This window comes from Musa acuminata, chromosome BXJ1-6 (genome assembly GCF_036884655.1).
Source record: "Musa acuminata AAA Group cultivar baxijiao chromosome BXJ1-6, Cavendish_Baxijiao_AAA, whole genome shotgun sequence".
Lineage (NCBI taxonomy): Eukaryota > Viridiplantae > Streptophyta > Magnoliopsida > Zingiberales > Musaceae > Musa > Musa acuminata.
Genome location: NC_088332.1, coordinates 38,812,474 through 38,837,000, shown reverse-complemented (window position 1 = coordinate 38,837,000; position 24,527 = coordinate 38,812,474). Strand labels below are relative to the sequence as shown.

Genomic DNA, 24,527 nt, shown 5'->3' with positions numbered 1-24,527 from the left:
TTTTTCTTTTTCTTTTCCAAAAATAAAATGACTTTCTATTAATTCAAAAAACGATTTTATTTACATCTTGTGCTATGGAGATTGGTATATAAAAAATGATTCTTATATACCAATCCTCTCCAATTAGCATATTTATTACGATTTTTTAAATTGGAAAAAAAGAAAAAAAATATTATATCAAAATGGCGTCCATAATATTTACACGAATTTGAACCCGAGTCGCAGCAACATTGGAGGAGACCATCGGTGGACCCACCAGCTGTTCCCCAATAACTGCTATCGATTCAAAAAAATTCAAATCGGAGTCGACCACTGACCCGAATCCGACGGCCAATTGACGGATGGTGGACTCGACGGTGAAATGGATCCAAACGCGCTTTCGGCCCTCCGATCCAAGGGCGGAGAAGAGGCCGCCTTCGTCGGACGGTCCAGATCATCTGAACCCGCTCCTCTCCGAGTCTTCAGACGAGTGCGTCCGTCTTTACCACCGCCACGAAACAGTCATTGCAACATCCGCGGCTGGGTTCGAATCGCTTTCCTCGATCGTCCCTTCGCCTTCCTCTCCGATCTCCTGACTCGTCCCCGCCCTCTCTCTCTCTCTCTCTCGGTTTCTCCGATTCCTGGGTTGGTTTGGTCGGAATCGGAGTGATCTTGAGGTTCTTGATTTCTTGGCTTTTGTTAGGGAGGGAATCTGATCGTGAGGCGGCATGGAGAGCTTGATTTCGCTGGTCAATAGGCTGCAGAGGGCTTGCACAGCTCTAGGCGACCATGGGGAGGAGAGCGCCCTCCCGACGCTGTGGGACTCGCTGCCGACGATTGCCGTCGTCGGTGGACAGGTAATCATCTATCGGATCTTGCTGCCTTTTGGGACTACCTTTTGCCTTCCGTTTAGGATCCTGTCGTTTCCCTTCCCCTTTCTGTGAATTCAGATGTTCTCCTTTATGAGTCCTAGGTCTCCTCCTTTTTGGTGGGAGATCTTTGTTATTGTAGAGGGGAATTCACAGAGTTGGGTGAACAGACCTAACCTTCGTTCTTGTTGTGGGTTCTTTGATGACTTTAACTTTAAAGAATGGGTTCTCTGATGACTTTAACTTTAAAGAATGGATCTTAGACTTTGATTTTTTGTCATGATTGAAGTTTCTTCATTTCCTTTCTTTTTGGTGCTCATCAATCTTTGAAAGAATGGATCATGGACCCCGATCTTTTGGCACGATTGAAGTCCCTTTATTCTTCTTTTTCTTTTAGGTTCATGGTTTATTTTCATTTTGCTCCTTCCAATCTGACGTTATGTTTGTTGCCTTTCGAATTTAACTTGGTTACATGATTATTCTTGATATCTTCTTGGGAGTGCCATTGATTTGCTGCAAACTTAATCAAAAGAACCAGTAATTAGCATTCACAAGATATTGTCGTTTATAATAGGTTGAAAATAGTGTGGTTAAGAAAGTCATGCAATCTTTTTCTAGTGCAAAAACCAAAAATGAAAGCAAGAAAACTAAGTACCTCCCATTCGACAACATCATATGTGAAGTTGATTTTGGTTAATTTTTCCAGGCTAACTTTATTCTCCAGAAAGAACTCTGTGGTTGTCCACTTGTGTCAGGATGCCAGGCGTTGCTTGTTTGAATTGCTTAGTTCTTCTTTCCATCTCCTATCATCAGACGTCTTAATATGATGCTTCTCTTACCCGACAATCTTTTTCTTGTATGTCTTTCATTAAAGGTCGAAGTTAAGACAAAATTGACTAATTCTTTCTATGATAAAGTGTGCATGTACTTATTCAATATGTCATGATGCATTATAGTGTTATAGAACTTCTTAACAATGCATTGAAGTGTGGGTACTATATTTCATGATGTGAGTATGTGTTATTAGAGCTCTGGCAAGTCTTCAGTACTGGAAAGCATAGTTGGGAAGGACTTCCTACCAAGGGGTTCAGGTAACATATTAGACTCTAAATTTATTTAATAGATAATTTCATACGACGTTAATTTGGTAGTCAATTACTGATTAAATGTTGCCTTTGAATTTAACAGGAATTGTTACTAGACGCCCGCTTGTACTCCAGCTACATAAGATTGATGGAGAGAGAGAATATGCTGAGTTCATGCACCTTCCAAGGAAGAGGTTCACAGATTTTGGTAATCTTGCCTGTCGATAGAATAGTTATTGAAAAGATGAAGTGCCCTTCATGTGTAGCTCCATCATTCTCACAAACATCCTTGCTTCATCCCAACCTTTGTATCCTGTCGACTATTGCTTGCTAGGCTATGATCCTTTGCAAATAATTAGTCAAATAAGCATACTAAAATTATTGTTCATTCATAGTGAACTGCAGTTAGTAAAGGTTGATTGTATTGATATCAGTGCAATTCTTTTTTTTTTTAATTCTTTAGTGTTTACTTTAATATGATAAGTTTTCATGAATGTTTATTGGGCATCTATCTGTCTTGATCCAAGCCCATGTTGTTAGACATGCATCTTGCATGTTTCATACAGCTCTAGTTTTCTAACATATGTTTCCTCACGTGATCAGAATTCTGACTAGTAGCCTGCCATTCTGCACCATTCTGTGGTGGCGACCTTGTTGTCACATGAATCCATTGTTTCTATAATAAAATTTATTTGGCCATACCTGTCACTGTTGTATTTTCTTTTTAATACTGATGCTGATGTCTGGCTATGCGATGCAAATTTTTATGGCGCTCTGTTTATGATTGTTATTGTACTAAGATGCACTTTTTAATCATTTTCAATGCAGCTCTTGTTCGGAAGGAGATTCAAGATGAAACTGACAGAGAGACTGGTCGTACCAAGCAAATTTCCCCTGTTCCGATCCATCTGAGTATTTATTCTCCTAATGGTGAGACAATGGGGCTGAAGGCTAGAGAACTTTTTTATAAACTTGTGATAGTTCTTTTGAACTTTATTCATGTTTTTGTTAGTGTTAAACAAAAATACACATGACTTCACATATTTGTAAAGGCAACAGATTAATATGTTTTTTACATTCAGGAAGTCTATAACTTGTAAACTACTTTTGTGTTAGCATTGAGGCTCATGTACCTTGCTGGAATTTCATTTGCACAACCTTAATTGTTTTGCCATACGGTTTAATTTTCATACAATCTAGAACTCTGATTATTGGACCATAACTATTGGTGGACTGTGCCTTGTGAACGCTAATAATAACTGTGAGAGTGTGCCTTTCATTACATGACATATTAATCAGAAAGGAATTCAACATATATTTGGGAAAGGGATTATATTCTATCTCATTCATACTATTTAAATTAGAAAGATGTTATTCAGAGAGGTATGAAGTTTTTTGTCTTGGTTTTGCTTTCAGTCAAGAGCTGAAGTGCAATGGGTCAACTGTGTTGGAAATTTCAAGTTTAGTAATTAAACAATTAAAAATTTTCAAAAAAAGAAGAAAATAGCTAGGAAAATAAGACATAAAAGGATACATTTTTTAATGTGATATAGGCAAAAGATATGCAACTTTTGATATTATATGATTATAATTTTAGAAATTACAAATGAAAAGTGAATCCATCTTTTAGCTTTTGTTTTGGAAGCAAATAATTAAAAATGAGTCACTTAGATGGTTACCTTATTAGCTCAAAGCTACTTTAATTTTATCAGAGTCTGTATTTTAATCGTTACCAACTGCATGTTGATAAGAGAGAGTAATCTCTTGCTAGGATGTTCGGGTTATTCACATTTATTTAGGTTTATATGTCATGTGTTGGCCACTTCCATATATTTTGAGGTGACAAAACCTGGTGCTTCTCTGAATTTAGAGTTTAACCTTTTCTACATTAATACTAATGCTTCAAAATTTGACAGTTGTGAACCTGACACTCATTGATCTTCCTGGTCTCACAAAGGTGGCTGTTGGTAATTTACTTGCCCTTTTTTATGCTAAAATTGCATTTTATGTATATACTTGTGAAATTATGTTTTTTTAATATGCATGTGCGGCAAACTTACTTGATTGTCAATTTTGCAGAGGGCCAACCTGATAGCGTTGTTGCCGAAATTGAGAATATGGTTCGCTCATATATTGAAAAGGTTATTCTTCTGAAATTATTATTTGTTTCCTGAACAATGAAAGATATCCTATTTGTTGGCCAGGTCATTTAGATTATAATCAAATGTTGATTCTTTTTCTTTGATTTACAGCCAAATTGTATAATTCTTGCCATTTCACCAGCCAATCAGGACCTTGCCACATCTGATGCTATTAAGATGTCCCGTGAAGTAGACCCTAAGGGTATGTCTTGGAGAAAAGTAGTGATCAGAACTTAATTTTGTGAATTCTATTTTCTTTAAATTTACTACATTTTTATCTTTAAAATGCCACTTTTTCACTAAATTGGAAATTTGTCTGAAAGGGGCCTCTAATAAGCATACAACATTTTTCAAAATGTCACTCAAGTGAATATATGAATGAGATTCGACACGGAAACTGCCATAACTGTTCAGATAGTGAATAAAAAATGTGTCGCATCATGCCTCTTTCAATTAATGGTATCGTTGTACTATCTGTATTTGATCTTATGTTTTTGCACTTTCAATCTAGGTGAAAGGACTTTTGGTGTACTTACTAAGATTGATCTTATGGACAAGGGCACTGATGCTGTCGATGTAAGCTGTTTTCTTTTGAGGGCACTTCTTTTCCACTTTAATTATTAGTCTGTTGCTGGTTATATGACACTGGAAGTAATATGTTCTCCATTACTTTTAGTCTGTCGCTAGTTGTATGGTTAACTTCTAGTTTTTTTTATTGTCAGTCCAGGAGATACTTTTTATGTATGTTTGTTTTTTATTCTATGAAGCATTGTTGTTCAATTTATACATTTTTCTGCATTATTGTTATGATTTTTCTCTCAAATATGCCTATCTGCAGTTACTTTTTTATACTCCCTTTTGTTTGGTGTAGCCAAAATCCATTTACTTAGGCTACACTAAGAGATGATTAGATATTTGTTCATAAAGTAATTAAAAGTGTTTTGTGTGGCCATTGTGTTCCCTTGTTAAAAGAAAAAAATTATAAGAAAGTTATAAGGTCAACTCCGTGAACAAGACAATAGAAGAAGAGAGAGTTTTCTCATTTCTATCTCCTGTTTTTATACAGGATGAAGTACATATAGTCGAATAAGAAAAAAAAAAAGAAAGAAAGAAAAGAGCAACCTAAATAAATCTTGGTGCTAATATAGGAAATATACAACTAGCATATGTACACAAATACGGTAATACAACTAGGAATGAATCAGCAATCGTATCCTAGTCTATCACTTCAAAAAAGGTGATATGAACTATTTTTAATTCAAAAAAAAATAGGTTTCCCAATATAAAGGACAATTTATGAGAGAATCATTCAAGATGATACGAACATGTTTAAAGGAGACTTATTGATGCCATGACTACTTGATGTGAGTCAATTAGGATTAATGATGTTAGGATAGATAGAGACAGACTTATGAAGAGTTTACTAGGAATAATAAAAAGAGATCTGAACACTCTTTTTTAACTAAACATTCAATATTATAGATGATGTGAGTCATTATTGCCATACAAGATCATTTAAGATGATAAGAACATGTTTAGAGGAGAATCATTATTGCCATGATTAGATGATGTGAGTTAATTTCTTCGCCCGCGTTTTACCCGGTGAGACAAACCCGAAGTGAAACCCTACGTTCGCCACCTACATTCATAGCTGTCTATCGTCATTGCCTTCGTCTGTCGCCCTCTCCTTCCCCCACCTTCCTCCACAGTAGCCGGTTACTCCTCTTTTCAGTTCCCTATTTAGAACTGTTTTCCATTGGTAATAATTGATTAGCACCATATTGATCCACTTTTTAGAACTCTATAGCACAATTTAGAACCATGTAGCACCATATTGATCCATTCTTTAGAACTGTTTAGCACTGGTTAGAAGCCTGTTTAGCCTAGGTCTCCATCGGTAGAAACCGTATTGTGATATTTTTACTTTTATGATCATATTTATTAATCATAATATATTTTTTAAAATTTTAATATTCCAGAGTGTTTTGCTTCGCTTGGGTTGGTGCTTAGGCGAGCGCCTAGCACCTTAGGCACCTTGGGACCTTGGTGTTTTTTTTTTGTGCTTAGTGCTTTTAAAAACACTGCTAGAGATATTGTATTAAAGCTCAATTACAAGAAAATATCCATGTAATCTACCCAAAATAATTGAAACATTACAATTTGTTATTGTTGTTGTAGACACAAGATAATGGTTCACCTTTTGTCATTAGAATCATAGAATGTTGTAGTCTACTTGCAGAATCGTCTTTCTTCTAGCCTTAGTAGCCTACATTTTGCTATGATATATATCTTCTTGTTATATGCGTTAATCATGTATATTATAATTTAATACTTTTCCTTTTTAGTTTTTGCCGATCTAGGACAGAAATGTATTTTGCTTCTAATCAGTGAATGGTGACTTCCAGTATGTACTCTTTCATTTTTATTAACAATTATACTTTGATTTAGTAATTTCAATGTCTGTTTTTGATGCTTGAAGCTATTGACATAAACATGCCATTTTTTCTTGTTTGTATGCTTTATGCTTTTACCAGAATCTGATTCATTATTCTTCTAGATATTGGAAGGAAAATCATATCGTCTGCAGTACCCTTGGATTGGCATTGTTAATCGCTCTCAAGCTGATATTAACAAGAACGTGGACATGATTGCTGCTAGGCGGAGAGAAAGAGAATATTTTGCAAATACACCAGAATACAAGCATCTAGCTCACAGGATGGGTTCAGAGCATTTAGGGAAGATTCTCTCAAAGGTATCACCGCTTGTGTATTCTTGGACTCTTTGTTTGATCCTTTTTGAGAAAGAAGCAGAATGGAACTTCTTCATTGGATTTTGGTTTTTGAATTAATAGCCCTTGTTAAGAGAATTGAAAATCGTGTTGCCTTTTGCAGCATCTGGAACAAGTAATCAAATCTCGAATTCCAGGCATCCAGTCTCTCATAAATAAGACTATTGCTGAACTTGAGGGTGAACTAAATCGTCTTGGGAAACCTATTGCTGCGGATGCTGGAGTAAGTCTACTAATTTAGCATTTGTCTACTCATAAATGAAGTAAAATATTTTATGCACTGTTTTGTAGATGAAGAGTGCCATGTAAAGTGATTTTCTTCTGTCAGCTTGGGATCTTGAGATATGCTAGACATATCTTACTTTTATCAAATGTGATTTTCTTAAGCATGATTCTTTTGTTGTTGCTTTTAGTTGTGAGTGTCCCTGATTGCTGACATTTGAGACTTAATTTATGATTGTTCACTAGCTTCTGGGGATGAACTGTTAGATATTTGAATATTCTTTTTTTTCTGACAAAGATGTTTGACTATTCTCATACAACAGTGGTGTGAAGCACACTTTTAACTTATAAAACGTGTGTACTTAGATACTGGCACCTGTTCACTAGTTTTAATTTGGTTGTCATTGATTGTTGAACTTGAAGCCCATTTGCTGTTAAGTCTGAAAATCATCAACCTCATTGTGCTGTTTGTTATGTATCTTGCTTTAACAAGTTAGGCTTATGTTCTTTCATATTGACTCTCTAAATAAGTCAAGAAGGTGAGCTGCATCTACTCTTCTTTTTCTTAGTTAAATTCTCTTTCATAGTTGAAGGGAATTCAAGCTGGAGATATCATAGATATCTAATATCTGCCTTTTTATATAGTTGTATTTAGTATGTTAGTCTGGATCCCTGAGATAATTATTTTGCTCATATGTGCAGGGCAAGCTATATGCAATTGTGGAAATTTGCCGTATCTTTGACCAAATTTACAAGGAACATCTCGATGGCGTGTATGTATTTTAGTGTATACTTTAACAAATGCTTATTTTACAATCATGTATATATTTATAATTTATTAATCTGTATAAACTGCTTCATTCTTGCTCCTGTGGTCGAACACGTGAAATCAAGCTTCTAACAAAGATGGTTTTACTTCTTGCATTTTCATAGGCCAAGTATACTGCACATTTTGCTTGTAAAATCGGTTGTTCAAGTCCTCAAAACCTTGCAATTAACAATTTCCTTTTAGATTTAAGCTTGCAATTTTTTATAGTGTAATCTATCACAAATAAAAATTATCAAAGCCAATTTAGTGGAATTTGAGATAAGATCCAATATTTTAATGTTGGAGAATTCTGAAACCTTGTAATTTCAACATGTTAATCTTCAATACATAATTGTACTGGAGCATTCTATGGAAATTACAAATGTTTAGGTAGGATAGGCGATCATTAAGATCTATGCAAATAGATACAACATGATGTGTATCTTAATCCTTTAGTCAAAACCTGAGAAGCAAACAATTGCTTTAGTTCAGCGTGAGTTATGGGTCCTTTATCATGACAATAACTCACAGAAAGTGTATGAATTTATTTCATATATTTAAAGCTGTGTCGACTAATTGTATATGCTAATGTTGTGCTTGCATATATTATCTTGCAAATGAAGCTCAATGCACCATGAAGCTTTATCTCTAACAACATTGTTAGACATGTTTGAAAAAATAAGGTGCAATTTCATGTGTTCTTGTCTGCTATCCCTATGTTGCTACTGTCATAGTTACTTTTATAAAATTTACTAACTTGTCTGGCTGTTTCCAATTTTCTTTTCTTTTCCCCATTTGCTGTCTTCAGGAGCCTTGTTCTTATCCTTAAACCAACCGTGTTTCTCTTTTGGTCTTTAATATCACTCAAACCAGAGCTTTGAAGATCCTTGGTTGTTGCTGGTAGAGGAAAAATAGAGGGCAAAAGAGGTGAGAAAGAAAATGAGAGGACAAAATGAGAGGAAAAATAGAGGACAAAATGGGAGTAGTTTCTGCACTATTTTGCTTTTGTTAAAATAGAGTGAGAAAGAAAATGATAAGGAGTGTTAGGACTAGGGGATGAGTGAGAGTGTCTACTTTGTGATTTTGTTTGTTATGTGTATCTTTATTCTGGTTTAATTTTTGAGGATACTTCACCAAAGATCCTTCAAGCAACTTTCTCATCCTATGTGTCCGTCCCACAGATCTGACCTTTGGGACCGGTAGATGTGGTTGAGATGATGATGTTTGTGAAAATAAGATAATCTTTTGGGAAGGACTTTTGCTACATGTACTTGACTCTTTTACTCATGGTTTGCTTTATCGGTTCGTACCTATGTACCAACCAGCCGTTGGTATGGTATGTATCGAATCATACCGATGTACCGACACAGTATGGTAGAGCGTACCGACAAACTGGTATGTACCACCCATACCTTGTCGGACTGATACATACTACTCGTATCGAGCAGTACACCACAATATGACAAGCCTTGTTTTTACCAAATCCACTTTAGTTGGGTGAGGCCCATTAGTTTCGATTTTATGATTTTCTTAACATTTTAGTTTCTATTATGATTTTTTTTGGATTTTGTAACTTTTTTGTTGGCCACATTGTTTGATCTGTGATTCTCAATATATTTTGTTTTGTCCAAACTGGTCTGAATGATTTATAGGATTTCCAACCATGACCTGATTGCAGTTTGAGAAATTTGTTGCATGCCATCATCATGAAAATCCTTTCAAAATTTCACATATCATGGGCTTATATGAATTAATTGGGCATATGTCAAAGAACTTTCATTATAAGGGCAACTATGATATTTGGAATTCTAAAGGGGTGTATGTTTTTTAAAGCATTTATGAATCACCCCCAGTGAAAAAAATTGTTATGCATGGAGATGGCAACAAAATAGGCAAATTTATAGCCATACTGAAACTTGCAACACCCTTTGTGAAGACACATATCTGATACTGTGCCGAGATAGCTTGATAGAAGGAATAGTTTTTCTTTTATGATATGATGAACCACTTTTCCTGCTGATGACAATAATGGTCTAGCCTTTTGGGGACTGTGAAGTTGCAAGGTGTTTTGATGATTCTATTATATATTTCCTTTGTTCTATTATTGCATAAGCATGCTTTTTTGTTTTCGCCATTAAAATGTGGTACTCTCTGCAGGCGACCTGGTGGTGAAAAAGTTTACAATGTTTTTGATGCTCAACTCCCTGCAGCTCTGAAAAGGTTGCAATTTGACAAGCATCTATCCATGGAGAATGTGAGAAAACTTATCACTGAAGCTGATGGATACCAACCTCACTTAATCGCTCCTGAACAAGGATATCGTCGTCTCATTGAATCTTCATTGGTTTCTATCAGAGGTCCTGCTGATGCATCTGTTGATGCGGTAGGCAATTTGTTTGTCACTATTTCCAGAGATTTAATTTTCTCTTATTAAGCACTGAAGGACACTTTCTTATTTCTGTATTCATGTTTTTTTAGTTCTTTGGTCGGAGTGTTTTTTTTTTTTTGCTCCATCTTGGCATTCATTTTTGGTGGTGATAGGGGAATCTCCTGGTATTATTTGCTAATTCTGTTGCAGTTAAGATGCTGAAAAAGGAGGCTTTATACATTTGAGGCACATATCATTATTTTTGCTGAGTTAGCAGTAAGAATATTTAAAATGCGATTGTCATTTGGTAATTTCCTTAAAAAATTGTCTTTTCTTTCAGTTTTCTTTAGTTCATAATATATTTGTGAAGAAGATATTTGGTTCTATTAAATTTGACCACAGTTATAATGTTACACTAAGTGAGCTTATTGTTAGTTCTACCTTAGTTTGAATATGAAGGTGTGACTTTAGAGCTCTCAGTATGTTCCTATGAATATTTTTACTAAGGCAGATCATGTGGATTATGAACAGATGGCAAGGATCAAGCTTGAAAAAGGAAATTGTCGCATCTTTGATATAATTAGTACTGATTGTTAAATAAGGAGTTATTTTTTATTCATAAAAAAAATATCCTTTATATGAATTCTCCCTGAAATCACAAAAGTTCAATGCAAACTATTATGTGTCTTTTGATAATGACTACAGAAAATAAATTGCCCCTATAAGCATAATTCTTCTGTTCCTTCCGTATCATCGAGTTTTTAGCTAATCTCTGGTCAAGGATCATTACTTCTTGCTGATGTTGAAAATTGATTCTGGTTCATCATTTTAAATTCGTGTGTTATGGACTTATGGTTATTGAGAAAATTGTTTGTCAATGTATTTTTTTTTCCTTTTCTCTTGTATGGTAGGTTTGGTGCTTGTTGAAGCCTCTTTAGTTTACATTTTTATACAGGTTCAATGTAAATATGAGTTTCTATGTTAGGGTAGTATCTTTGTGCCATACAGTTCAAACATGAAGTTAGGCTAGGCTTGTCTAGGTTGTATGGTCATATCTGAATAACAGAGGGCCATTTTGTATGAGCTGCCAAAGACAAGCTGGTTTTTGCTGATATATGAAGTCAATAACAGAAGATTTGTAATTCTGTTGGCTAACTTGCACAAAATAGTAGAATAACATTTACTTCGTTGAGAAAATTGAGAAAACTGTGGCAGCATAATTTGCTGCGGCAAAATTATGGAAAATTTGAACTGATAGAGAAATGTATCAAGGAATCAGGCAAAAGAGGCTTTTCTGCTTTTAGTATGGGTTTTACATTCTGTTCTGTTCCAAACTGTAAAGATGCTAATTCCTGACAAGCGATATTTCGACTGTATTATCTTTGCCTGTTTTCATTGTAGTTTCACTGTTACATTTTCTTCTTCTTTGCAACTGCAATATTTCTGCACATCAGCCAAAATCAGCTTAAATAAAAGAACATTGGTCTGTCTTCTTCAGTACAGACAAACTGCTGCTTATGAATGTCTCTTTAGTTTATCACAAAGTGTAGTATTACATCAGGAATTCATACTCTCATTTGAGTGGTATCACTTCGATTATTCGCTTTTATGATGCTTATTGCAGGTCTTACTTGATTCTTATTCAAGTGCTTATTGTCTTTTGATATCTATGAGACTGTTCTATTGTTCTTCCATCTGATTGGCCCTTTGATTGACTTCAACACATCTATCCTATTATTTTGAACTGTTATTAATATAATTTGTGAATTTGTTGATATAATTCTCTTATTACCTGTTTCCAGGTTCATGCTATATTGAAGGATCTTGTTCACAAGGCTATCAATGAAACTCCAGTTAGTTCTGCTTGCCCATTTCGTGCAGTTTATATTATAATATTTATTTATGTTAGATACTTGTGGTGCCACTCACAGTTCCTTTCATTCTGTGAATCATCTTCTCTCTTATTGATTTGCTAGAATATATTTTTACTAGTGGAATAATTTGCTTCTTGATGATAAGGAAGATATGACAAATGTCTACTTTGCTTATGTTAGTCTTAAGAGTTAATGGAGAGATCTTATAAGATTAGACTAGAGGAGAAAGGAAATGAGGTAGAATATAATATTAGGAAAAATACTATACTATGCCATGGGGCCAATAAAGGACAACTTCTATTAAAAACATGACCAAGATGCCAAACATCAGCCCTATACAAGACAATTAACCTTCTAGAGGGGAAAAAAAACACTGGGGGGAGTTCATCCAATATTTACTTATGTCCATCATATCTTCGTTATCTATTCAGCATATATCCTGAATTATTCCACCATTCAATGGACTCTTGCATGATTTTTAACAGTTGAGATAAAGCTGAAATTTGCTACAGAATTTTTATGCTGCAGAGTGTGGATTGAAAGGTTCGAGTCCAAATAGATATCTGGATTTGATGTCTGGTACCTTTAGTTATATTTAATTAAATCCCACATCATAGGAAATACTAGATTGAAGATCATTTTCCTAGACAAGGGACTCCAACAAAAAGATACATGGTAACATCCTATTATCTCATCACTACTCTTGCCAGGGGTATTTTTCATGCCGCAGCTCATACCAGCAACTCACACAATGTAAAGTGACTCTAATTGGACTAAAAAAAATTGACAAGTCTTTTGTGATCAGGCTGAAATTAATCATAAAACGGGACTAACAATATTAGAACAAAATCTATTCAATTAAAATAAATCCACTCAAACTTTGGGAAACGGGAACTCGATATAACAAGTAAATAAACCCCTAAGCAGAGCAAACTTACTGACAATTTTGATCCAGTCCAACTCAAATTCCAACAAAATGACAAAATCTAACTCATAAAGAACTCAATAAAAAAAGATAATTGAATGCTAATCAAAGTAAATTGAAAGGAATAACTTTGTTGAGTCCATATTGGACTCGACCCTAGCCATGACCCTTTAACAACTGACACAATTCAAATCTGTGTCAGCCGATTAGACAATTTGGCATTTCTGGTAACTTTTGTTGGTAATTACATTTTTGTTTGTCATAATTGGTAGGAATCCAAGAGGTTGAAGCATTGAGCTTTTGCCGAGTTGTTCAAGTCTTAGTTAAGTCGAACAGTTAAGATTTTGTTAATTTGTTCAATATTTTCTCTTTAAGAAAAATTCAAATATCCTTATTGTAGGAAACAAAATGATTTGTCTTGCTTGATATTTTGCAGGAGCTGAAGCAATACCCTACCTTGCGAGTTGAAGTTGCCAATGCAGCTTTTGAATCATTGGAGAGAATGAGGGAAGAAAGTCGAAAAGCAACTCTTAAACTAGTGGATATGGAGTGCAGTTACCTTACTGTAGACTTCTTCCGAAAGCTTCCTCAGGATGTTGAGAAAGGCGGAAATCCTGCACAATCTATTTTTGATAGATACAATGACTCGTACCTCAGACGCATAGGTGAGTTGTTTTAAGTCTATATCCAATCATAATTGTGTCTATTTCAGTCTGAGTTGCTTGTGATTATGTCAGTCTTCGTATGGTTAGGTCTAGAACTAGGAAGCCAAGGGCCTTTCTGATGTCTCATATAATGGTGCACTCATTTGATGTGATGCATCCTTGTGACCTTTGATTTGAATAGACGATGTCTGAAGCTTTAGAATGTAGTGGGTGACATTCTACTTATTTCTTTTGAATGACAGGAACAACTGTTCTGGCATATGTCAACATGGTATGTGCAAGCTTGCGGAACTCCATTCCAAAGTCTATTGTATATTGTCAAGTTCGCGAGGCTAAACGCTCCTTGCTTGATCATTTCCTTACTGAGTTGGGAAAAAAGGAGGTAAGATCATACACTAATCAATTGTTCCAAGTAAGATCCACTGCTAGTTTTTTCCTATATGATAACTATATGTTCTGTATAATTGGAAGTTGTTCAAGTTTTGTATGGAAGAGTGGTAAGATATTAGGCTGTCCTTGATTATTTGATGATTTTGAGGGGAGATACTGATGATACGGGGTTTGGTTCTTGTAAAATTAGCTAAATCATCATAGAACTTGCAGACATTGATTGGTTTCTGTGACCACCATTTCTCACAAGGAGCAAGTGCAGTGGGGATCTGGGATGGAGAGTGAGAACAAGAGGTGGTAAAGGATTGGATTGAAGCATTGCATCCACCATTGGAAATCCAAACATTTTAATGGTTGGGGTGGGGGATTTTGTTGGGGGTGCATAAATAGCATATTTTTGTTATATATATAGTCTATTGGCTTCTGTCATGATTTGCATATTCAATCTATTTCAACCCAAAAGACTGGCTTGATTTGGAGCATGTTTCCATTAAAAAATATACTTATCAAAATTCAGATTGGGGCGCTGTTTCACCGCGAGAACAGATGGATAAGATTAGCAGATTGCAATAGATTGTTGAGTAATTAGCCTTTATTAGCTATGGTTGGTTGATCTTGTTTGCGAATGACAGAACAACAGATCCACCTTAATATATTCTGTTACTGGACATCAACTTGAATTTGGTTCTTTGGGCAGGAATGTAGTGAAAGTTTTGATTTGTATATAAACCACAAATCAACTTGTATGTTTAGGAATTGATGCATTTTGTACATATTTTAGTCGCCAAAGTTTCTTATGCCTTAATCCTTTGTGCTATTGTAATCATTTGGGAAAAACTATGTATTGTATTATGTACAAGCAAAGACAGAAATAAATGTTAATTATGGATTGTGCAGGCTAAGCAGTTGGGATCGATGTTGGACGAGGACCCAGCGATCATGGAGCGCAGAGCTGCCCTTGCCAAGAGACTAGAACTATACAAAAGTGCGCAAGCTGAGATCGATGCAGTCGCATGGTCTAAGTAGGGGTGCCCGAAGGGGATTGCCATTTCCTCTCCCACCTCCATCACTCACTGTTGCTGTGTATAGATCCGTGTGGTTCATTCATTTATGATGACTACAACATTTGAGTGAGAGAATTCAGTCCTAATTTATATGCTTTTACCGAGTAACAACCGAAGAGTATCACAGACCCTTTTTTCTTATCTTTGACATAGATTATCAATATCAGGAGCTTGTATAATTTAGATGTCTTGTTAAGAACTGCATTATGTCAGGGAGAATCTGTCGAACTTTTTGTGTTGAGCAATGCCAATTGCTATTATCTATAGATTCATATTTCTGAAACTCTTGTATGTTTGATGGGAATAACCTTCAGAAATGTTGGAACCATTGTCTCCCTGTTCAAGCCAATTTGGCTGCAGAGCACTGACCCAAACTAAAGAGAAATCAAGAAACAGTGCCAAGAAAGTTCTATCAAATCCATCAGATTACTCCACCGACAAAAATGCACGCGTCCATCGCATAATCTCTGGAAATTCTGAAAAGAAGAGATAAAAAAAAAAAAACAAGAGAAGACCAGACCATGGAGTATCACCATGTCAAGGTGGTTCATGTTCTCATCATCGTTAGAACTAACGCCCATTTGCATCGATGCTTTCCACCATGGAGTAATCAATTTGTGACTTCTCACGTATACCAGGAGAGCTCTCCTCCCAAGGGGAAGAGAGGGCTGGCAATTATAGCAGGAGACCGAGATGCGAGGCGTTCGACGAGGGGCGTCCACGGACCTCTTCAAACTCCCAAAAGGTTTTATCTTGTTTACGGCTTCGCATGGATCGTTCTGTAAACTACTTAATCTACGCACGAACATAAATAAATAAATGCTAATGATTTGTGTGTTCCATAATCATGTACAGATTAAGGATGAGTCACCTATAGCTTAATCAATATAAACTCTTGATCCAGTTTAAACCCATACCAGTAGTAAACAAATATGTTAACTTGATTGATCTAAAAGAATTATTATGATATTATAACTTGAATGTAATTCCTTGATTTAGTTCCGATATACAATAAAAGTTTATTGTGATGTAATGCCATGATACGTTACGTCCAGATTTGATTTTAAACTATGTTGGTTTTTTTTTTTGACCAAGACATTGAACATTTAAGTGGAACATTGAGTCGTAATATTCACATCACAATAAACTTTCAAACCTGCATGGCAGAATATAGTTTTGAGAAATGACTCTTTGGAATGATTTATTTTAATGATTTGAGAGAATTCCATGCACACAAGTATCAGCTCCACATATATCAATAGTGGCCGCAAAACATTTTGAGATGAAGAGAAAAAACACATGGAAATAGAGAGGAAGAGACATCTATATAAAAGCGAAAAAGGACATCAGGTTTTATTGACCTCTGGATGTATGCATCAGCTTTTTAGACACAATAAGATTCATGAGCTTCTGTTCATCTTCTCAGTAAACTGTGTGAGACTTGAGCCGAAAGAAAGAGATGTTAAGTGCTCCAGTTCAAATGTCTCAAGTAACCTCACACCTGTGTATGATCAAGCATGATCATCACTAAATAGCAAAAAGAAAATGAAAAAATAGATGGGGTAAGTTGCAGCGACTGGCACGTGGATCGAGACATTATTTAGATACAACCTCCATCAGTTGACTGCAACCTATCCACTTACAGCTTGCATATGGTGATCTATATGGTTAGTTCATTAAGATGACAATCCATGATGTTGGAAATAGACTCCATGAAAACAGTTTCAGTAATTCCTGGGCAGGCAATACTATTTGCTTCATGGATAATTTCTTCAATTTTGGACTCCTCGTTGATGGTTTCTCTGCACAAGATACTTCCGATGTCATATGGTGTCAGACCTTTCTCGACTCCCTTCTTCAGTAGCATGGTGGAGATGCGAAGAGTGCGAGAACACTCCAGAGACAACTCCCAGCCATAGAACTTCAGAAGAGCAATATCCTGCTCAGCATCCAGCGATCGAATGTAGTCAATTGTTTCAGTGTCAAACGGCTGACGTGATTGAGGCCAATAGAGCCACTCAAAGGTGCAGTCTTCAAACTGCAACAATAAAAGCATTAAAGACAGAAAATTTTCTCAAGATTTTAATGAAAGCAATATGCTAAATAGAAGTAGGTGTTACAAGTTGTTAGGCACGTTAGAAGCTCAAACTAAAGATACTGATCTCACATACATCTTTGCCCCCGTTTCTATTGTCGAATGTTAAATCAAGACTATACAATATATGTCACATTAAGATATCTACAATTTCAAGCAATAACACACTCGATTAAAAGAAATGTGAAAGATAATACTCTTAAAGTTATAAGCAAAACAAAGTCAACATGTGAATCAGAAATCAGCATCCATTTTGTATTATAATGTAATGGATTGTCACAAGAATACACAAAACACACTATTCTCAATCTAAAGACACATATTTGCTAATTCCAAGTGTTGAAAGCAATATCATTTTCACTAACTTTCAAGCCCCAATAAAATATTGCTCCCACTGCTCCACCTGTCATGTTCTTCAATTCCAAGAAAAAAATGTTTTCAAAGGAGGAAGAATAATGTAAGTCGAACAGAACTGCTACAACAGATGCTGAATAGTCGCACAAAGAAAAACATGTAAAGCAATAATAAAAAGTGTACTGCACAAAATGAAAGGGAATATCAAAGTGAAATCCATGTAGACAAGAGACTGATGAAGATAGATGAATTTGAAATAATGTGAGGAAGATTTAATGAGATTGGATGTCAACAGTAATCTGAAGATACGTAATGAATTTTACTTCCCAATTGACCGATAACAACTGTATGACATGAACCTTGGTGTTATTGTAAATTTGTTCCCTCGTGACTTGAGTGAACAAGGTTTGAATCAAGAAATAGCTTCTATGCTTCTAGGATAAGACAATGTGGATCAAACCGTTCTAAACTCCATATAAATGGAAGCCTCATGCACAAATATGCTGATTTGGTTAGTTTAAGATAATCTTCCACCCTTTTCCTAATGTACAAGATGCTTAGTCTAAGCCTAAAAGATTAAAGCATGTAGCTACTATCAGACCCAGTGATTGAAATATTGACTGCAGAGTCTGGACTATAGCTGTACACATAAATGTGCATCTATATGATCCTAAAAGATGAAAACCTCATGCACAAATATGCCGATTCAACTCAGAGTCTACATGATGAGGTGATAAACTCACATTCTCAGGAAGGCAGTATCCATGATCAATTGGAACCAGCACCAAGTGGTCTTCTTCTCCCTCCTTGCAGAGTAGTATATTCCCAGCATGTCGATCAGCATTTGCCAGTCTTATATCCAACACACAGATTTTATGAACTTCTTGAACTGGAAATGCCCGAGGTCCCATTTCTTCACAACTTCCACAGTTCTTCATGAACATCTGCAATGACCCAATCTTAAAATGCTTCATTGCATGCTCATATTCTACAGGATGGTTGAAACTTCCGTGCAAGCACCGCACCAAAACTGTTGGTGGAACACCAGAAAACCCAACATCAACACATGAAAATGACCGGCGCCCACTTATAGGATGGTCAAGTATGTAAGCTGCGACTTCCCTAAGGGCGCCTTCTCCTACTCGAGTCCTCCGCTTCAAACCTTCACCGTTCACTGACAATGGAAGTCCTCGAGGATTGTTTTCAGCCATTGGCTCCTCATCAATTGGTTTAAAAACAGCAACAAATTTGTCACCTGATATATCCTGCATAAAGTAAGCTCCCCCTGTACCTTCCAAAGACATGATTGGTGGATTCCCATTCTCCAATCCAGCAAGAGTAGCATGAATGAGATCCCTGATCACTTTCGGCAACTCAATCTTTGGGTTCACGATGATTGGCTCAATCCAGACATTCTTACATGTAGACTCTGTGGTCGTTACCTGAATATCATTCACATTTTCCTTCTCTTCGGACAATGGTGCTACAATGGAAAGCTCAAAGTCTCGTTCAACAGGCTTTGACCTCAACTCTGCTGATTTGTGCAAAAGTAAATGAAACACAGCATCATCATTCTTGCAAATATCATGAATCATCCTCTTGTCATCGAGTTCCTCGCAAGCAAAGACAAGTTTTTGATTTTGAAGATCCACATATGGGTTACCCGTCTTAGCAATTTGCCTTTTAACATATTGTACAGTTTGGTCCCCCTCGATATGAAACTTGAATTTCTTCCCACATGCAGTTTTAACAGTGATGACACGAACATCTGAGATGTGGATGACAAGGTGGAGGATGTTCCCATTGGAGATCCCATAATCCCGGATGAGGCTATCATTCCTACTCAGCTCTCTGCCATCAAACACTAGCTTCTGATTTTTCACAACAAACCCTTTGCAGGTCTGGATCCTAAGCTTCACAGAGGCAATCGAGTCAGAAGCCAGAACGCTCATTGGGGTCATGGAAGCACCAGGAACTGCAAGGTAAATCATAATGGACTCCACGGAACAATGTGGGGTTCTCGTGCCATTAGATTGGAAGAAAGAGACAGCAGGATCTTCATTGATTGGCCTAAGAGTGATTCCGGCGGATGCCATCCTGAATCCTCAACTCGTCGCTAGCGGAATGAACCACGAGCAAGACGAGGGCCTCTCAAAACGTAAAGGCCACTTCTGAATTCGATCCAATGCACCTGCGGACAGATCAATGAGTGAGCACCTAAGAGGCCTGATTAAATCCACAAATCCTTATCTAACTGTAAAAATCCAATTTTTCATAAATCCAACCCCACCAAAAAGAAAACTTTGGCTTGGAACTCTAAATTCCCGCAGACCCCAATTTCCCCAGCGAAGTCCGAGCTAACACTAGACTTGAAAGGAATCAGCTTTACGTCGATCAGGGCTCCAACCAAGACCAACTGCGATTGACAGGTCGTTTTGTGCGCAAAATGCGATCAAAACAGCATGAGAAGGGCGAAAGAAGATCGAGAATTTGAGACATTAAAGACAATGTGGTAGACCCGCCGAAGAGCAATGGCAAAAAGAGGAATGGATTCTTACCGGGAGGGAAGAACCAAGTGCGAGGGGGCGACGCAGGGGAGCTTAAATTGGGCGATAAAAATAGCAAACCGCTTCGATCGATTGACGAGGGGCGTTTCGTCAAATCAGGGCTTCGCTTCGACCCGATCGCGCCCTTCCTATCTACCACTCGCGCCAGTTCCGGCCTTGGCTGCGAGCATTGCGCTTCGCAAGTCCCTCGAAATGGGAATTGCGAGCGACGGTAAGAGACAACGAGCTACGTGGTCGGATCTGTCGCCGTTTTCCACGGTCTGATCCGAACCTGACGGAAATGCTCATGTTGACGGCGTTATAATGCGATAACCTGGGTTTGAATTACCAAAATGCCACCACGGGCCTTTTATGCTTTATTGGGCTTAATATATCTCACCATAAATTTATCCTCACTCAGCGCATCAAGATTCGTGAAATATTGTCCATTCACTATCCGACGCCTCGTTGGGCTTGGATTGTCCCCTCCGACTTGGATGCTCATCATCGATCTGCTTCAAGATTCGCAAAAAGTTGTACGGTACTATCTAGGGCCTTGTTGGGCTTGAATTAGCCCGTCCGTTGCAAGCCCATCATTGTGAGCATTAAGATTCGTGAAACAATGCCCAAGTACTATCCTAGGCCTCGTTGGGCTTGGATTGAGCCTCGTTGATTCGCATCAAGATTCGTGAAAACCATCCAACGCGTCCATCCTACGAATCGGAACCTCCAAACCCCCAAACCCTCGTCTATATCCTGCCGACGCCGAGCTCTCACTCGTCTTCCAATCCCCAACACCCCCGCGGAAGAGGAGGAATGGCTCTCTCGAAACCCCTCTTCCTCTCCCACCACCTCAAATCCCTCAAACCGTATTACCCCCGCCCTTCCTTCCCCTCCGCCTCCCACCTCCGCCTCTTCTCCTTCGCCACCCCGGAGGAGGCAGCCGCCGAGCGCCGCCGCCGCAAGCGCCGCCTACGCATCGAGCCACCCCTCTCCTCCCTCCGCCAGCAGCTGAAGCCACCCTCCTCGTCCGCCCCTCCTCGGTCCCCAAGGACGGCCCCCAACCCTAACGCCCCGAAGCTTCCGGAGCCCATCTCCGCCCTCGCCGGCAGCCGCCTCAACCTCCACAACCGCATCCTCACCCTCATCCGCGAGAACGATCTCGACGAGGCCGCACTCCTCGTCCGCCATTCCATCTACTCCAACTGCCGGCCCACCATCTTCACCGCCAACGCTGTTCTCCACGCCCTCCTCCGCCAGTCCCGCTACGCCGACCTGCTTTCCCTTCACCGCTTCATCACCCAGGCAAACGTTTCCCCCACCGTCATCACCGTCAACCTGCTTCTGCAGGCCTACTGCGACTGCCGCAAGACCGACATCGCCCTCGAGCACTTCCGCCTACTCCTTAAAGACGACGCGCCTTTCCCTCCCTCTCCCACCACCTACCGCATCCTTGCCAAAGGACTGGTCGACAATGGCAAGCTCGACCAAGCCCTCGAACTAAAGGACGACATGCTGGCCAAGGCCTTCGTGCCACCCGACCCCATCGTCTACAACTACCTCATGCAGGGCTTTGTTAAAAAAGGCGACCCCGACACGGTCGTCTCCCTCTATGAGGAGCTGCTGGAAAAGGTTGGCGGCGAAAAGATCCTTGATGGCATCGTGTATGGGAACCTCATGAAAGGCTATTTCGGGAAGGGAATGGAGAAAGGAGCCATGGAGATATACCGCGATGTCCTAGGTGAAGGCTCCAAGGTCAGATTTGGTGCAGTGAGCTATAACCTGGTGCTGGACGCGTTGGGAAGGAATGGAAAGCTCGAGGAGGCCATTGACCTGTTTGATCGGATGCTAAAAGAGCACGACCCTCCGAGGAGGATCACGGTGAATTTGGGAACCTTTAATGTGATGGTGGATGCCTACTGTCTTGCTTGGAGGTTCCCAGATGCAATCACTGTCTTTAGGAAGATGGGCGAGCAGAAGTGCATCCCTGACACATTGTCTTATAACAGTTTGATTGAACATCTTGGGAGCAACAAGTTGGTTCCAGAGGCGGAGGAATTATACAAAGAGATGGGTGAGCGTGGGATCAATCCAGATGAATACACGTATGTCTTGCTAGTGGAATCATGTTTTGGAGTGGATAGGGTGGATGATGCAACAGGGTATTTTCAGAAGATGGTGGAGTTGGGGCTGAGGCCAAATGCAACTGCATATAATAAAGTCATTGGTGGACTGGTGAATGTAGTACGGCTCGATGAAGCAAAGAAGTTCTTCGACCAGATGTTGGAGAAGGAGGTGAAACCAAATGTCATGAGTTATGAGCTGCTTCTCAAAGGTTTCATTGACTCTGGCTGGTTGGATGATGGACTTAAAACACTAAAGGATCTGCTGTTAGATGATGGAGTGACATTGAGCCAAGAAATAAAGGAGCTTATGGAGGAGGCATTGAGGAAGGAAGGGAGAGAGGAGGAGATGGGAAAACTGTATGAGGATGTTGAGAGGGAGAAGGCTGAACGATTGGCCCGGGAAGCGGAAGAGAAAGCAAGAGCTGAGGCTCTTGCTAAGGAAGAAGAGGAGAAGAAGAAGAGGGAAGCTGCTGAGAAGGAAGCAGCTGCTGCAAGGGCTAGTGCTGCAGCTATTGAGGCAATTTTGGGACGGAAGAAGGATGCTGCCAACGAGGAGTCTACTGCTGTCGGTTCCAGTGCTCCTGTTAGTGGGATACTTGGTGAAGAGAAGAATGGTAGTGAGTCATCTGTACAATCTGAAACTGCTGATTCAGCAGCTAATTGCGAGGTTCTTCCAGAATGATGGTTTGGACGATGAAGCAAAGAAAGGATCTGGAGATGCTGATCAACAGGTATCTGCTTCAGGAAATTGAGCTTGTCTCAAGAACAAATCGTTGGAGGGGCTTGATAAGATAATCTTCTATTCCATGTCATTGTTGTCTGTTACTGTCGTTCTGAAGTTCCATTTGCAACATATCATAACTTGTCATGATAGGAGTATAATGCATCTAATTGTTAAAGGTTGTTCACAGTGTTGATCTTACAAACTATAAGTTCTGGTTCTATTTTTACTGGAATGTCATAACATCAAAAAACTCATGTTTTGAATTAAGATGATTACACTCAATGTATGGCTAGAATGTGGCATTTTCTGCACCAATAACCTGTGCTATGTTTGCTGATCTTCTCTTTGGAAAAGTGATTTGCTGTAAGTTTCTGATGGCTTTCACTTTCTGCATGTAATTCAATGAATTAAGAATTTCTTATTTTTCGCAAATATCATGCTTCGGCTCAAGGTTTAGGTTTTGGCCTTCTTGAACTTTTCCTCTGGTCCAATGCTTTATCTATCATGTTTGCTGCATAGTTCTAAACCTTTTTTGCATTTGATCACTTGTGCTATTCATTTTGTCTTTCAGTATCGATGTCTGAAAGTTACTAAGAATATATTCTCTGCTCTCAGAATTTTGTTCACAGAGCTTTGTATGGACATCACCATGTTATTTTAATTCTGAAGTTCAATTTGCTATTTGTTTTAGCTTCCTGTAATAGGAGTGTAATGCAGCTAACTACTGAAGTTTACATGTTTTTGAATATTGGTGACCATTTGAACTATAAGTTCTGGTTCTAGTTTTATCAGAACACCATTGTCAAGGAAAAAAACCCATTATTTGGAATAAAAAAGATTCTGTTACTACTACTAGATAGAACATATGCATTTGTGCTATATCTTCTGGCGTGCTTTATTGAGTTGTGCTTTGCCAGACAATGTATAACTTCAATTCGATTCTGGTATGATCCAGTTTGATGATTATCTCACATGGAAACCTATGGCCGATTGCACTTTCTTCACATATTCAAGTATAAATTCAAGGACTTGTATCTTTTGCAGATAAGAACATATTTTTAAGAAGGTTTAATGTTTTAGCTTTCATGGAGCTCATCCTTTGGTTCTATCTGTGGATCTGAGATGGATTCTGCTTTATCTATTATTATTGTTTTTCAGTGCCTATGTGGATTTCAAAATTCTTTCAATGTATATTGTTATCCTTTGGTTCTAGCTGTGGTCTGAGATGGATTCTGCTTTATCTATCATTATCGTTTTTCAGTGCCTATGTTGATTTCAGAATTCTTTCATTGTCTTTCGTTATCCTTTGGTTCTAGCTGTGGATCTGAGATGGATTCTGCTTTATCTATCATTATCGTTTTTCAGTGCCTATGTTGATTCCAAAATTCTTTCAATCCAATCTCTCAAATTGATCATTTATAGTATGGTGCATGCTAGGGTGAGTGGTGCTCATACCATCATGTACCTCCAATCCCATCAATGGATAGTCCTTTCCTATTTAGAT

General features: G+C 38.2%; 3 protein-coding genes across 5 annotated transcripts; 2 read left to right on the top strand and 1 right to left on the bottom strand.

The window, feature by feature from the left end:
* Positions 1-495: 495 nt before the first annotated feature.
* Positions 496-15,461, top strand: LOC135676880 (dynamin-related protein 5A-like). The gene is made up of 16 exons (XM_065188558.1): positions 496-836; positions 1,876-1,939; positions 2,037-2,141; positions 2,762-2,863; positions 3,850-3,900; positions 4,013-4,074; positions 4,186-4,276; positions 4,586-4,650; positions 6,632-6,826; positions 6,966-7,085; positions 7,787-7,857; positions 10,050-10,275; positions 12,063-12,113; positions 13,496-13,724; positions 13,967-14,106; positions 15,012-15,461. Exons 1-16 carry the CDS (start codon positions 708-710, stop codon positions 15,138-15,140), a joined length of 1,830 nt encoding a protein of 609 aa, XP_065044630.1. The 5' UTR covers positions 496-707; the 3' UTR covers positions 15,141-15,461.
* A 1,045-nt stretch (positions 15,462-16,506) lies between these two features.
* On the bottom strand, positions 16,507-20,463 carry LOC103989147 (phosphatidylinositol 4-kinase gamma 4). 3 transcript variants are annotated; one of them, XM_009407916.3, is made up of 4 exons: positions 20,186-20,463; positions 19,918-20,043; positions 18,371-19,818; positions 16,507-17,216 (listed from the first exon to the last, which is right to left on the bottom strand). In XM_009407916.3, the coding sequence occupies exons 3-4, from the start codon at positions 19,721-19,723 to the stop codon at positions 16,839-16,841; spliced, it is 1,731 nt and encodes a 576-aa protein (XP_009406191.2). In that variant the 5' UTR covers positions 19,724-19,818; positions 19,918-20,043; positions 20,186-20,463; the 3' UTR covers positions 16,507-16,838. The 3 variants fall into 3 exon arrangements, with proteins under 3 accessions (XP_009406191.2, XP_009406192.2, XP_018682574.2); XM_009407917.3 differs by lacking the exon at positions 19,918-20,043; XM_018827029.2 differs by lacking the exon at positions 20,186-20,463 and having other exon boundaries at positions 19,918-20,179.
* Positions 20,464-20,953: 490 nt separating this feature from the next.
* Positions 20,954-23,305, top strand: LOC135676879 (pentatricopeptide repeat-containing protein At3g49240, mitochondrial-like). The gene has a single exon (XM_065188557.1). It carries the CDS (start codon positions 20,990-20,992, stop codon positions 22,979-22,981), a length of 1,992 nt encoding a protein of 663 aa, XP_065044629.1. The 5' UTR covers positions 20,954-20,989; the 3' UTR covers positions 22,982-23,305.
* Positions 23,306-24,527: the final 1,222 nt, after the last annotated feature.